The following is a 16,787-nucleotide window of genomic DNA, read 5'->3' as shown; positions in this document are numbered from 1 at the left end:
GAGCTATTCAAGAGAAAAATTGATGGCTTAAACTCTTTCTAGCAGCAAAATAGAGGAGCCTAGGACAAATATTAAACTAGGAAACCAAAAGCTTGAAGAGGTGAAAGAATATTTTATCTCAGGGAAGCTGTGTTACCAACAATGGACAAAGCAAGAAAGAAATAGTGGAATGGCACAGGCAAGGAGGGCTTTCTGCGAAAAGAATCCACTTACTGGTTTGAATATTAATGTAGAAGAGAGGAAACAATACATCAGATGCTACGATTGGAGCATGTTTCTCTATGGGAGCAAGGCTTGGATGCTGGCGAGAACCGATAAGTCAAGAGTGGAAGCATCGAAATTGTGGTGTTTTGGAAGAATGATGAAGGTAAAATGTACGTTGGCCACAATATGAGGCATGACGTTTTATTGAAAATAATTGTGGAAGCACAGGTGGAGGGGAAGGATGTTAAGGGACAGCCCTTAATGAGTTAAAAAGGACATCTTATAAAGGATGCAAATGAGAATAAATACATCACTATGAAAAGGCTAGCGTATGGGAGAGAGGAATGGAGAGCTGCATCAAACCAATCTTAGAATTTTCGACTTACGGTGATGATGATACTCTTTCTTACCATCCACCTCGGTTAAATCTCACAGACTGTGGCCATATTTTATTGCGTGTAGAAATTAAATTCATTTGGTCCACACGCAAGGTCTTGTACAATCCAGAAAGCCATACAACTGGACTCGTGGCTTAATATTGATGTGAAAATTTGGGTTGACAGTAATAATTTTTAAATTTCAGTGGGAAAACCTTGAATTATTGAAACTGACAGCAATTCCTTGAATATTACAGTGGATGATTTTCTGGTCAGCGGCTAGATAAGCTGTCCCCCACTGGCATTGAAATGGGTTTACGTAAGCCGCCTCTCATGAAATGGATGACAGAGGGGTGCATACTATTTCATGGCGAGAGATGTAAAATATGGCTAGGGCTTTTTACCAAAACCTATATCCAAGATTATGTTATGTTGTTAGAATACTTAATTTTTCTTCGCTATTCCTCGTGGGTGCATATATGCTGCTGCGAACATTGGGAAGAAATGGATTGCTTTGCTTTTGTTGATGCACTGTGGACACTTTTGAAAACCTATTGAAAAGTAAATTACGTTGCCGCATAAATCAAGCTTTTAATAGGTGGACTGGCATCTTCTATGATGAATGGTATAAAGCACTTCACAAGCCATTGTTAGCGATTGCTTGATAACTATAGTGACTATAATACAGAAATCCACCGTAATAACCAAATTCCTATTAGGAGCTCAAATAATGTTGCATTAAAAATTTTTCATATTATCCCCACAAGATACACAGTCGAGCTGATCAAAGTGTTTCTGTAAACCATATGCTAATACATTGGATAAAAAGGGTCAAAAACGCTTCATTTAAATATATCAGGACTACTACTTCAGCTTTGGCACAGTGCGCATGGCTTGGACTGCTAGTCACATAACATGCTCAGCAAGCCAAACCATCTTGTCTGATATAATCTGCAAATTTCCTCAAAGAGTAATGATGCCGTGGTAGCTTGACTGGCTAAAGCACTTGACTGCAAATTTGGGGATACGGGTTCGAATCCTGGTGAAGGCAAATGATTTTTTCTCAGAATTTTCACATAAAACACTTCATGATCCATCAGTAGTGATACTTGATAACTAAAATGTGGAAATTTATGGTATTAGCCAAATGTTAGCAGCTCAAATAGCGTTAAATTTGAAAATTTCCTTATTATCCTCATAAGGGTATTCATAAACACAGGCCTACTAATTTCAACTGATGAGACAGCTCTCGGCTGTAAAGTTACCCCCTCACCATTGTCTCCAACCATGAAGGTCTCCTGGCCTTGTTGGGCCCACCTCTTAGGCATGGACTGCGATCTCTGCTGGGTGCGGTGGTGGCGTGGAGTGCCACTGCTCCCCTCCTCCCTTGGCCGCACCACGGTGAGGTGTGGGTGGAGGCGCGGTGGGTGTCCGACCGCGGTGAGCAGCATCTCTGCCCGTGGTGGGCGTGGTTGGGTGTGTGGCACTGGTGCTGCTCGGGGTGGTGGTGTCCATGATGGTGCTGCGTGCCTCGCGCCTCCGAGCAGCAAACGCAGCCTCAGCCTCCTTCATTGCGGGCAGTGCCAACTGTGGTGTCGCAGGGACCTGGCTCTCGCTAGCATCATCACCTGTCCAAAGAGGGTGTTTCATTTATACATTCATTCCTAGTGGATAGATAAATTCATGGGGGCACCCCATAACGCTCTAAGGGCCAAGGGACATATACCTATGTCCAAATTTTTAATTAAATGAAAAGGTGTATGATTGTAAGAATTGGTTCTATTGACGAATAGGCTATTGCGTTCTATGTATAATGAACCTGGATAACGTAGTGGTCTGCGCATTGGCCCGGAAAGCCAAAGGTCCGTGGTTCGATTCCCGGTCCAGGAGAATTTTTCTCATGGCAATTCTTGTATATATATTGGGTTCTAGTTTTAAATTCTTTTCCCAATATCCTTTAGATATTGTAGTTTCCACATTGTTAAGAACTTTCACTTGAAATGCTGTTTATGAAGTGGAAATTTGATAGTTTATTACAAATCAATGACAAGATAAATTACGGCAGGACTTTCGGTTTAACCTTTACTTGTACCTAACCTGTGGAGTTAATACGAAAAACTCCGCATTTGTGCTTTTGTTTTCCCAAAATTAGTGTTCTTATGTCATGGGACACACGTGTCCCCATAGACTGTAAGGGAGCGAGAATTGGTATTATTTCACGTCCCAGACTGTATCTCAGAAACTATTATTGATATCACTTTCATATAAATATTTTTGGAATCTACGCATTAATATTAGCCCAAAGGCGTATTTTGTTAAGCAAACTAATGGCTGCACCTTAAAGGGTCAAGCTCATTTTACTCTGAATGTACTCTCGAGCACAAGTGCTACTCAAGGTTATGAAATGCAAAAAAATTCATAATGCCACATAAATTTAATACTGTGCAACCTAGGTTTCAACGTGTTACATCATCATCTGGTACACATGCATTGAAGACATAGAATAAATAGTCACACATGAATTCATTCCTAAAAAAACCAAGAGTGAATCTTTAAAGAAAGCATGCCCTTTTCCTACCTTACCTCCCCTACTACCACATGTTACAATGTTTTCACGGATGCCCTGCAATTCCCCCCCCTTCCCTTCCACCTGACCCAGGCACCACCGCAGCTAACTTCCCTCCTCCTCTTTTTGAAGACAACGTATGTGCAGATCCTCTCCTTCCTCCTTTACTTGCTTTGCTCTTAAACCCAATAGGGTGGTTTCCTATTATTTTTTTATTGCCTAAATCGAAAGATTATTACTCCTGAAGTACGCATTTCATGCTTTTAGATTTTTAAATTTCGATATCTATTTTTCCCGATTAAATGAAAAGTGGAAATGTTCAAGCGTTCGAAAACGTGACGGCTAAGTATGAATGCTGGGAAAACTCCGTGTGACGTCATTCTGGTTTCCCTGAGCTCTGTGCCTCATGCATGCATTGGTAATCTCAGATGATGTAAAACTCCTATCTACTCGTATAGAAACTAGGTCCCTGTGACGTCACATGGAGTGGCATCGCATGGGCACCAATCTGGCCTTTTTCAAATGCAGTTAAAATTGATCATTGCCATTCGTCTTTAACTGGGATTTCTAAAACCAAATAATTTGTTTATTATTAATACACTAATGGTGGGTAACTAATCGCAATCAATGCCTTTCGTTTTCTTTGACGAAGAAAACTACCCTATTGAAATGAATTTGTGTGTGACTATTTATTTTGTGTCTTCGATGCAAATGTGCCAGTAGGTGATGGCATGCCTTGTTTTAACCTAAGACTCACAATACCTATTAAATTTATGTGAAACTAAAGTTTTTTTATATTTCATTATGTTAAGTAGATTCCATGAAGTCACGATTGAGACAATGAACCATTCAAAGTGTTCCTCCAGTATCCCACCAGGATCTCAAATACCCATGTGCATGTTTGTCTAAGTACCTACTTGGGAACCTTGACGAATATGTATGTATGTACATACATTTTGATGACTCAACGTATACTTCCTGTCTTTAGGTGAATTCTTTAAAAATTTGTGAGCACTTGATTACCTGGATGAACCGAAAACGCATATAATTTTTTATTTTTAAAAATTCATTCCCACGTTACTGAAAACATAACTAAATGAAGTAATGGACTTACATAAAATATTGGCCTTTTGCATTGGGGTTCTCCACCAAACTAGCAAACAAACATGCTCTAACATCCATGCTCTACTACTCGCCAATGATCAATTTTAACATCATTTGAAAAAGGCCAGATTGGTGCCCATGCCTATCCCGGTGGGCCTCCAAACCTCTACCAGAGTTGGGGAGTAATGGAGCCACTGGTGATGATCACTTTTCATTTAATTTTTACTAGCAGTTGTTACATTGACAGAAATATAACCATTACTTGTAATCTACTCATTGCCTTCTGAAAGTAATCATTGCTTTTCTGCATATACCATACCACAGCAAGGGGGTCAAAAATCCGGTGCTGTGTGAATGAGTGCATCCCAACATGCTTGACTTTACCAAGTTTACGATAATGAGTGCTGTAGCCACTATACATATGGTAAGAGGAAATGAGAAACTGGAAATGTGATCATTGGGGGAGTTCAAGTACTATTACATAAGATGATAATACATAAATGCTGTCCAAACAAGACTTGCTAATTTCTTTGTTAACTTGAGATAGCATCTGCTAAAAATCAAAGCATGGGAGCTGGTAGTAGTCCGTTAGTTATGTGAGAGAGTGGCTTCCTCCCTCCGCTGGAAGTGGAGCACTCATGTAAAGCACAATCTCACTCAGAATGAGGTCAACATCAAACCATTTTTTGTCACAATACTGTAGTGAAACCTTGAGGATTTGTTTCGATCGATTTGTGGTATTACTTAGCAGTAAAACTTGATTCATCAGGTTGCTCTGCATAAGTCCAACTGAACTGGTTTTTATTTATGTTATAGGTTGCATCAAGTTTATCCCTTGGTTATTTATTTTTTCCTTTGTTTGCTCAGTTCCAGCCAACTCTATACTTAGCTTTGAGAGGATAATGCGAAAATCACAGTGAGAGTCTCTAATTATTTCAGTAACTCAAGTGAGTGACTGCTAATAATAACTACAATAAATGCCCAGGTCCTTCCAGCTGCGATGCTTGGGTTTTATTTTTGTTCGTAAATTAACCTCTGTTATCTCCCCAGCAATATGACTTCAACTCTCTCTCCTGTAAAGTAACTTTCATTATCATCCCTATGGGGTAATTGACGCTGTCTATACTGCTGATATTGTCAATTGAATGTTTATAAAAGGTAACAGTCAATCGAAGGAAAATATAGCTATTGCCCTTGGATGCCATGCAAGTTTCAGAAAGAGACAACTGACGTTGCAAAAAGTTGAGATACCCGAGTTGAGGCATTGTGTCTTGGTAACTACTCAAGCGATTGAAATGAAATGAACTGGAGATGAATGGAAATTTATTTCCACCTTTCCTCAACATCATCAGCAACTCATCCTCACAATTAACAATTATTTTATCCATCTTTGTATGAAATTAGGTATGGTTTTGAAGCTCATAAAATTAGTACTTCCAGTAAAATTCTAACTAAGTGAATTAATTTGTGGAGGTGCATTCTTTAGTGAAATGGATAAAAAAGAGAGACTTTGTTTGCACATTCCACGCAATAATTAATGACCAAACCCAGTTTCACCTAATCCGTAGGCATTATCAATGTGCAAATAACAGGTTGCAACCTCTTAAATGCACTCAAGACAGTGGGATGTGGGAGCAAAGAAGTGGGGAGTGAAGTGCTATGGAAAGCATGTTTTTTAAGATGATGTATGGGTTGAACTGGTCTCTACAACCTAAGTGAGAGCAAATTTTCATGCCTATAGCTTAATTAGGGGTGAGCTCCCTCAAAACCTATCCAAATCGACCTTTAGGTTGCATATCTGAGTCAGTGACATCACAAATTGTTAGAAGTCAGAATTGATAATTATTTTAACTGAAATTGCATAATATAGCATACCATTCCTGCTTCCAGTTTTGTTTTATCATTTAAACTAGGGATGGATTAATCCAGGATTTTTTTCGGATCCGGATTCGGAATGGGATCCATAGATTTTCGGAGTCGGATCTTTCGGATCGGATATTTTCGGATCCAAATGCATTTTCCTGCAATTCCTGCTATTAAGTGAAGTAATTATTCAAATTTATTCTGGGTACATACAATCGAAGGAATGCTTTTTAGATTTTCATACACATTTTAACGTTTTTATAAATTAAAAATCATTTTTATAGGCTTTCAAGTTGTTTTTTTTTTAAACATCTTTACATGGTCAGGACCTAAACTGTTACGCTTGGGTTTGGAAATGAAAATGGGTAAAATTTCGGATAAACCACTGACCAGTGGCGTAGGACAAGAATCGCATGCGACGGCACATTCGAAGAGAGAATCGGAACTCTCTCCACCCTTATGGGACGTTGCATTCACTAAAGCTATTTAAATAAAATTTCGGATCCAGATGCGATGTCTTCCGCAACTTTGGATCCGATGTGTCCGATGAAGGGCAATATCCACGGATATTTGGATCCGAGGTATCCGATCCGACCATCCCTAATTTAACCGTATTTTTAGCATTAGAAATGAAAAACCGATGCTAATAAAGTATAGAAACAAAATATCTGAAACTGATTATTTTTGGCAAAGTTGACAAGAATCCTGAGGGTTCGAGGCGAACCCTCTTATGGGTACAACGCACCGGGGCCAGGAACCAAACCCGAGGCTTATACGCCCGGACACCCGGGGAGGGGCTGGATGGGAAGGAAAAAGGATAGAGGCGACGTCGCGATCGGAGCCCGCCGACGCCTCCGGGAAAAGGATAGGAGGGAGGAAAGGAATGGAAGGGAGGGGAATAGGGATAAAACACCCCAGCGCTATAGAAGCGAAGGAGGCCCTACCTAGCGAAACCAAGCACACGCAATTATTCTTCTACCAATTCTAGTAGATTTTCCTATGAGGAAGAAAAATCTATCGATCGAATTGGTAGGCAAAGTTTACAATCAGTAAAGATGGAGTTAACTTGTTGAAGCTGTTTATGAGAGAATTAACATGTGTAAAGCCAATTTATTGAATTTTTTCTCATGGCAATTCATGTGAATTCCACTTGCGTTCACACGGTCGAATTGAAAGATTGTACCTCACTGCTATGCATAGCCTTAGCACAGGTTTGGGGCTCTCAATGTGCTGTAGCTTCATAAATGTCCTTTCTCCCTCGTGTTGCCATCTTAGATGGACCGCTAGAGCCTAATATGAGCCTCGGTACAATTGCCATGGAAAATCAGAAACTTGAATAGAGCAGTAATCTGGGCAGTCGATACCTCCACTGCAAAACCACGCAACAATCGCCCATGGAATCAAATCCGCTCATCAAGGAGCTCGACAATGTGAATGCGCTCAGCTGGCAATAGCTGGAGCATAAATGCTCACCCCCGAAACTGGAGAATTGGAGGTGAGCGTTTATGCTCCGGCTATTGTCAGCTGAGCGCATTCGTATTTTTGGGCTGCTGGATGAGCGGATTTGATTCGGCCGGTGATTGTTGAGCGGTTTTGCAGTGGAGGTATCGCAGTGGCCTGGAAAACCTAAGGTTTGTGGTTTGAGAATTTTTTTCCCATTTCAATATATATGGACCTCCAACTACAGTCCGGCCGCCGAGAATAGTCCGATGACTTTTAGAAGGGTCTGGTTCGGGGTAGGGGGCAAGGTTGCCAGGTAAGAAAGGGAAATGCCCACCTCGCATGTAAACAAAAGGGTTACCATGAGAAAGGAGCCAGAAGGGATGACAAGCGTGAAGGACCCAAAGGATGAATCTTTTGTTTAGGTGATTCGCAGAAAGGGTTTGTTTTGGTGGCTCAGTCTTGTTTCAGTGCTTCATATGCGTGTGACAACGTTGTATGACTAGGCGAGGGTGTGAGGTGGGTTTGGGGGACAGCGATTGGCTGCAAACCGTTTTGGCGCAGGGTTCTCTTCCCCTCTTTTTGAACTTCCATCGGATAACTCTCGCCGGCTGGACTGTAAGTTACGACCAAGGGGACTAGTGGCCTGGAAAGCTAAAGGTCTGCAGTGTGATTCCCAGCCCAGGGCAATTTTTTCTCATGGCAATTCATGTGAATGTCAAAAGCCATATTTCCAAACGTAATGGTCATGAGGATTTTCGTTTCTAAAATTCACTTGATGCCAATTATGAGCTCGGGACCCTAGCTTTGGTCAGCATCCAAGTGGTCTATACAGTAGGCCAACTCAATCCCCCTTTGCTATACATAATGTGATATCACTGTAGGCTGCTCGATTTGGCAGGATGTCAGTGATTAATCCGTCAGATGTCCATCACCTGTAGTCATGTGCGATGGGTGGAGTTTAGGGGTGGCCAGGAGGAGCCTGGCCCCACAGCTTAAAAGGTAATTTGTCTGAAAAAAGTACGAATCCTGTACATTCTAGTACAATGAAAACAAAAACATCAAATATCTAAATAGATTTTTGTCGTGGATAGTACTTAAAATGTTGTTTTCAGAGGCTAATTAAAACAAATTTTCCAGAAACACCTAGGGGTTATTGAATACCTCCAGTTTCACTGGGGGATGTTCCATAACCCCCGCGATTGCCCTCCCCCCCAAACATAAAACTCTAAAATTCGCCCATGCCTGTGGTTGTGATAGTCGTGTCGGTGGGCGCGGGTGGTGCGGAGCAGGGCGCCTGTTGCAGCTCCTGCACCCTGGCGGCCGACACGGCGGATGCCGAGGACGCGTTGTGCACGTGGTGTCCGGGCGGTCGGGAACGCGGGTCCCACAGGAAGACGTAGTATAGGGAAAGCATGATGGCGGCGAGGGACACGGAGAACACATAGGCCATGACGGTGAGAACTCGCACGATCTTCTTGTTCTGTTTGCGCTCGTACAAGCGGTCCTTGGATTCTTCCCCCGCGAACCTCACGCCCCCGCCGCCACCCTCTCCCTCGGCCGCCCCCACGCCTCCCCCGCCCGACCTCCCGCTCATCTTGCCCTGCCGGTTACGACGAACCGAGTTGGGGAAGCCCGCCAGCGTGCAAGTACACACAACCGAAGACACACGCACCTACACCGGCTGCACTCACGGGCCCATCACGGACCTAGTCGCACTCCTAATGTTGAACGATGCGGCGCCGCGAGAGTTTAGTCTTCCATGCCGGGAGAGAACCAAGCCCTAAATTGTAGAGTGACAATTTTTCAAACTAACTTTCCTCCCCGTCTCTCGATCAGAGAGCTATCTTACGCGAGTGTCTGCGAAAGCCTAATCAGCCATACGGAGAGTCAGCTTATTAACCCGAGCAGGGGAGGAGTGTGACGAATTTGAAAACAACTTTCCTGCCCGTTTACAGCTCCTGAGATCGGTATTGTAATTGTCTCTCCAGGGATGCGTTCGCTATGCTGTTTTGGTGTAGGTACCTCAAGGACTACTGTCTGTCAAAATGGCGGCACAACAATGGAATCTTTCACGGATTTTGTAGATGATATCCGCAGCGTCACCTTTTGTTGTTTGTTTACTCTAAGCTTCCGGTCAGCGGGCGGCGTTCTCCGATTGGGTGGATGCGGTGTCCTAGCAACGGACCGATCTGACGAATGCAGAGGAGCGTTGATGGCGACCTTGTGTTCCACTTTATGATTAATGTCCGATCGAGCGGGCATAAATCGTGAAGCAGAGTAGATGGATAACTCGGCTGCACTCTGGCTAGCGATCTTTCTCCGGAGACGGGTGGTGGGGCGAACTACGGAATGGGGAGAAATTTTGTCGGCATTGTCGTGATGTTTTCGGCGAATTGATTGAGCTAATGCGGCTTCTCCCACCCCTCCCTATTGTGTCATGTGTGTACAGCACCAGGAAGCTGGAGAACTCGCCCCACTTCCCCTCTCATCGACTATTTTCGTATCAAGAGATTTCCCGCTCTCGCTATCGCCTCATTCCCATCTTCCGATCGGATCTTTATTGAAGTTGCGTGGCTATATTTTGATTCCAACTGGGTTTCCGTCGACAATCCACCCGCGACTTTCCGTGATGGAATCAGGTAAATTTTAAGGTCTCGGCTGCATCGAGGCGCCCGTTGGAGTCAATACGTCTCTTTACGTTGGTATGTATCAATGGTGACGTGGATGTTATTGTGTTCTCACTTTTTTTTTGGGGACAATAATTGAGCGCACTTAAATCCTTCGATCGGACACGAGCACAGTATGGACTATCTTCATCACTAGATGGCTCAGTTTCCCTCAGCAGCAGTTTCGATCGAGGCCTCTTGAGTTTCACGATATCAAGTGCTCTGGATCCTTTCTTTGTAGCCCACCGTCGTAGGGCGAATCTTCAAGATGATGATGTGGGAGGCTGCCCTTTCTTTTTCTCCCTGCCGACGTCTCTTCGTCTTATCCTTATTTCTTATCCTCCTGCGCCAGCCAGCCACTATAATGTGCGCCGTGTCAAACGTTGCTGATCCTGTGGATTACGTTGCTCTGCCCTGTGAATCACTCTTATTATCCCTGTCCAGTAATTGGCTGATAAACGTGAATCACTATTCGAGGATTATTACAGTGTTCACCTTGTACAACTTGGGCGTGGATCTCATTAATGATGCGCGCGATCAGTTTACTGATATGAGGTGAGCACTATGCTATCCTCAGTGCACTACCCTACTTTTCGCTGCTGCCAGCTGCGACTTTGGATCGACTATTTTCAACGTGGCGAAAGATTTTTCGCGGATGTTGCTACCGTGTCGCACTTGTCTGTATTTTACATATATATCAGTCCACTTTTCGTTTCGTGGCACACTCTCCTGATCTATCGTTGAGCACCCGAATATATCTCGGCCGTTGGCAGCGGGTGTGGGCCGCCCCTGCTTCTAGTGCGAGAAGGGCCCACCGCGACCGAGGGATAGCGCGAAGTGCTTTGGGTCCATGTCGCCGTCGGCCTGTTGCAGCGTCGCTGCACGACTGAAGCCGCCCCTGCCGCGGGTGAGACTGTCGATGCGAGTTTATCGGCTGGCGGGCGCCAGTCGGGATCCAGGGGCGCCCGCCCTCTAGCGGCGCCGACGCGAACCCCTCCCATCTTCCCCCCCCCCCTGTCCTCGAAAAAGACGGGAACGAGGGGGTAGGGAAGAAATGGTAGCATCCCATCCCCTCCTCCCAACATCTCTGCTCACTGCATCCGGTCGCGAATGAAGGCACGCACTGGAATTCAATGATGACCCAAGTGAAAATCAAATTATGATCAAGATATACGATTTAAGTTTTTCCTGGTGGATAATATTTGAGAATTCTTCCCGGGCTCTGCATCAGGTTGTTGGCTTTATTTAGGCCGACGTTTCGACTTGTTTTCCATTTTGAAAATGCATCCATCATTATAGGTCAGCAACCCTGGGGTTGGTTTGACTTAGCCCTAGATATATTCACTTTAAGTCATACTGCTTCTATAAATCATATGCCCTTAAGCATATATTCAAGCCATTGTAGTGATACCAGAATACCTGGGTGACCGCAACTTTTGTCCGCATCATTCCCCTGTGTTTTCTCCGGCAGTTTTCTCAACCGAAGCAACCATTTGTGACAATTTTAAACCATTCGCAGCATCATCGACATCAGTATTGTTCAACTGGTGGGTTCTTTGCTTTCTTCTAGACCTCACAAAAAGGCCGCATACCTCTCGTATGGGTTCCTCAATGCCATCATCATCAACAGTCATCAGTCCTAAGATTGATTTGACGCAGCTCTCCACTTTTTGATATTTTGGAATCTTTCTCGGGATCTGTACCAGGTTATTGACTTAATTTTCGTCGACGTTTCGGATAACGTATTTCTTCCCATTTTCAAGGCCGTGTCAGATTTTACATTGAATTTAATGGACCGTTGTTGAGGCTCAACAACAAAGTTTAGGTGTCAACTGATTAGCTGATGTTCGTAATAGAATGGTTTCCTATTATTTTTTTATTGCCTAAATCGAAAGATTATTACTCCTGGAGTACGCTTTTCACGCTTTTAGATTTTCGAATGACGATATCTATTTTTAGCAATAAAATGAAAAGTGAAAATTTTCAAGCGCGCGAAAACGCGACGGCTAAGTCTGAATGCTGGGAAAACGCCGTGTGACGTCATTCTGGTTCCCGCTGTCGGCGAATGAGGTGACCTTGGGGCGAGGCTTCGAGCACTGATACGATGCAGGCTGCTAGCAGGTAGCAGAGTACCCTGCTAGCTGGTAGCGCTTGGCTTAAATAAGGATTATTATTACCCTATCAAACGAAGGAAACTTTCCGACCTTAGGCAGTTTTAATAGGTGATTATTAAGACATGTTTCCCAGATCTCTCTGCCTCATACATGCATTGGTAATCTCAGACGATGTAAAACTCCTATCTACTCGTATAGAAACTAGGTCCCTGTGACGTCACGTGGAGTGGCATCGCATGGGCGCCAATCTGGCCTTTTTCAAATGCGGTTAAAATTGACCATTGCCATTCGTCTAACCTGGGATTTCTAAAATCAAATAATTTGTATATTATGAATACTCTAATCGTGGGTAAAGAATCGCAATCAATGTCTTTCGTTTTCTTTGATGAAGGAAACTACCCTATTTGCCTTGGATAGTGTTTACCAAATTCCATGTGAGTGCGGAACAAAATATAAGTGAGGAAGAGAGGCTGAATTGGGACTAGACTGAAAGAACTCTTTAGGATAGAAAGACTTTAGATTAGGGAAAAACAGAAGTCAGGCAAAGGAGGACACAGCATCAATGGAGTCATGCTATTAAATGGGGGAGGAATCCGGCCAAAGTTCGTCGCCGCTCACATCGATACTGCGACCGCATAATCAAGGAAGCCATAGAAATACGTCGCAATCAAAATTTTTAAATTGCGACACTGGCTTTCATTTGAATAATACTTTTGAGACCTTCACCAAAAAATTGTAAAACACTTGAGGAAAGAAAAGTAAATAAATTAATGACAAATAACGAACATCAGTCGTTCACACGACAACTTAACTAATTGAAACGTCGCGACGTCGGCGCAAATGAAGACAATAACCTGGTGCAATGCCCGAGAAAGAGTCCTTAATATCTTTTATAATATGCAGCACGATATGGTGGAAGTTCTTAACATTAGGTAAATGAAACATTACAATATTTTTACAGGATTTATTCGAACAAGACGTGCTGCATTGTTACGTTGACTTGATGATGTTGTGGTAACAACGAAATGCGTCGTGTTACAATTGATCCTGTGGAAATATTGCAATGTTTCATTTCACTCAAGTCCTTAATATGCTTCGGATGGAGATATTATCGATTCACAAGATTAATTAATAACTGCCCATTTATTGTTGGAAACCGTGAAACCCAGAAATTATTTTTGAATTTTTAGAACCCGGAAATCATTAGCGGATTTATTCTCGAAGTCGGGAATTTTTACTGTATCCATTGGAGACTAGCTTTAGTCTCCTAGAGGTCTCTGGGACTCAAGTCTCGAATGTTTATCTCAACAATGTGTCAACTGAAGGAAAATTACGCCGCTATAAGTGTTATAAGACCTGTTATATATATCCGAAGAACGAAATCGTTTCGAATTCTTAGACTTTGTCTCGAGAGTTGGGCCATGTATTCGTGTTCACTTGCAGCAATTTTAGCACTAAAGCAGAACATTTAAATTCATCGGATGCCATGGTTGATATTGGGTAACAGTATTCCGTTTGCGTTGTTATTATTTCCAGCCTTTATTACACCATTCATTACGCGACTTCCAGAAGTGAGGAGTTTTCAGTTCCTCGTTTTGTTAGATATTATTGGTTATTATTTTCTGAATGTCTCGAGTCTTTGTAGACGGTAGGGGGTTTTGGGGGATAAAACCCCCCCAGAGCTCAGAGAAATTTTTAAGTTTAATCCATTTTACTTAATTGGATTGATATTACTAATAGAATAGTTTAAGGATTAATAAATTATCCCTCAGAAAGCCGTAAAACTAACCATTTTGAACAATTTAAATCTTAAATTTCCAACAATTTATTAATCTCGCACCTAACGCTTATCCTGGTGGGTATTCCATACCCTCACACCCCGGCATTAGTTGCACCGAAACCCCCAGCCTTAATTCCTAGCTGCGCCCCTGGCTGGAGCTAACGTTCAGTACCTCACTCGGTCGTATCACAATTTTAAGCTACATATTTCACTGGCGGTGAATTCTTCTCGGGTTTCCATCCGGGTGAGCTCCATCTCCATCGCTGCCGACGTTACGATAGAATCCTTTACTATCGTCATCAGGGCCTGATGACGATAGAAAAGGATTCTATCGAAACGTCGGCAGCGAAGGAGATGGAGCTCACCCGGACGGAAACCCGAGAAGAATTCACCGCCATCATACGCCGGGAAAAAGTGAAATCTTACATACATATTTCACTTTTTTGTTTATTTTTTTGTCCCATATTTTCCGTATGAAAATGTAATTTTAAAAACAATTCTATGACCAGAAGTACAGATGTCCACCAATATAACACCAGAGGCAAATTCAATATTTTCAATGATCATTGCAGAATATCAATGCTTCCAAAAACCGCAGAATTTTCTGGGAAAATAATATGTAACGAACTTCCTTCAGAAGTAAAAGCAATGCAAAGCCTAGAAAAAAAAAGTTCAAGAGTAATTTAAAAGACTTTTTTGTAAAAAATGCCTTTTACAGCTTTCAGGATTGAATGGAGAGATTTTTTTTAAATTTCTTTGTAATTTTTATTTACATTTTTTTTATTTGTAAAACTTGACGAAACCCATACAAGTGTAATCATGTCTTTTTATGGTGAGTCAATCAATCAATCGGAAGGGATGGTAAAAATGATGGTGTGATTAAGAGTGGTTTGACGCAGCTCTCCATTTCGCTAGCCTTTTAATAGTGACGTATTTAGGTATTCTCTTTTAAATCATTTATAAGCTGTCCTACGTAACTCATTCGGGGCCGTCCTTTGCCCTTCTTCCCTTCCACCTGTCCTTCTACGATTGTCTTCATCAGGCCATAATGCCTCATAATGTGGCCAACTAAGTTGTCCCGTCTTCTGCTTTGAGTTTTTATAAGACTTCTCTTTTCTCCTACTCCTATTAGAACTTCCTCATTACTAACTTGTTCGATACATTTTAACATCATCTTTCTTAGGTACCACCACATTTGTAATATATCCTTGCCTTGACTTCTCTGCAGCTGTCAACCTCCAAGCCACGTCCTATAATGAAACATGCTACATAAGCGATATTTAAATAATGGAGAAGCTCCGACTCCTTGGGATAATAATATGGTGGTTTCTCCTTGCCTTCCTCATGGCAATACTATAACGTTAAGGTAAATTCTGCCGCGCCTTCAGCGATATGAGTGTCGCAGTACAGACCACTGTGGCCTCGTTCTTCACTCGTACGAAAAAAGCTGCTGCTTTCTCCCCCGGGTGATGGGAAGAATATTTGTTGGCGGCCTTCCGTCACGGGTTCTTCCGAGGCTTAAAGTATATGACTTGTGGCTTGACCATACCACCTCGGTCGCTTTTTGTCCACGACTGCTTATTCGATGATCTACCGATTCGATCGATGGATTTTTCTTCCTCATAGGAAAATCCACTAGGATTGATAGAACATTAATAGCTTACGCTTGGTTTCGCTAATTAGTAGGGCCTCCTTCGCTTCTATAGCGTTGGGGTGTTTTTCCCTCGTCCCCTCCTTTCCGCTCCTATCCTTTCCCAGAGGCGTCGGCGGGCTCCCATTGCGACGGCGCCTCTATCCTTTTTCCTTCCTCTCCAGCCCCTCCCCGGGTGATCGGGCGTATAAGCCACGGGCTTGGTTCCCGGCCCCGGTGCGTTGTATCCTTAAGAGGGTTCACCTAGAACCCTCATAGTCTCTGCTTATTCGATGATATCTAACGGTTTGACCGTTGGATCATTCTTCCTCATAGAATGGTCCTCCAAGATTGTTAGAACATTAATTGCGTAAGCTTGGTTTCGTTAGTAGTAGGACCCGCCCGCCTTTGTGACGGTGCGGGATTCCTCGTCCCCTCCCTTCCTTCCCTATCCACTCCCAGGAGGCGTCGTCGGGCTCATATCGCGGCGGCGCCTCCTTCCTTTCTCCTTCCAGTCCTCCCTCTTCTGCGGTTCAGAAGTTATAAGCTAACGCTTCAGACCTCGGCCCAGGAGTGTAACCCGCGAGTCCGCCCTAGGGTTTCGTATCCACTGCTTATTCGATGACTGAACTCGCTTATTTCTCAGCTAACCTCTACATCTAGAGGTCGACTTTCCGCTACCCGGTGCACGAACTCGGTGGTTTTGAGCTCGGGAAAAATGATTTGTCTCGATAGGGATTCGAACCCGGATCTCGCTAATTCAGAAAATTATTTATCCTCTTTGGAATTTTAACCCTGTTATTTCCAATGGCCGAGATTAGGGTTAAGCTCATCCCAGACTAAGTTACAAGCTTGTGAACTTCCCACATTCAGGGTCGGCCCTTAGCCAAAAAACTGTTAAAATTTCAACAGTTAACAGTTAGTCAATGCAACAGTAACAGTGGAATCCAACAGTAACGCTGAACCCACCAATAACTGTTGGATTTATCAGTTACTGTTTCTTTTAACAGTTACTATTAGTTTTAATAGTTACTGTTAGT

The 16,787-nt window shown here is 43.0% G+C and overlaps 1 protein-coding gene across 1 annotated transcript in view; it reads right to left on the bottom strand.

The window, feature by feature from the left end:
* Positions 1–16,787, bottom strand: part of LOC124168037 — a 64,908-nt gene that overhangs the window by 775 nt on the left and 47,346 nt on the right. The window contains exon 3 of the mRNA XM_046546136.1: positions 1,855–2,209. Coding sequence (XP_046402092.1) covers positions 1,902–2,209 — 308 coding nt within the window. The 3' untranslated portion in view covers positions 1,855–1,901. The remainder of the gene's footprint in view (positions 1–1,854; positions 2,210–16,787) is intronic.

Source organism: Ischnura elegans, chromosome 11 (assembly GCF_921293095.1).
Source record: "Ischnura elegans chromosome 11, ioIscEleg1.1, whole genome shotgun sequence".
Classification (NCBI taxonomy): Eukaryota; Metazoa; Arthropoda; class Insecta; order Odonata; family Coenagrionidae; genus Ischnura; species Ischnura elegans.
Note: the sequence above shows the minus strand (reverse complement) of the source record. Positions and strands in the feature narration are given on the sequence as shown.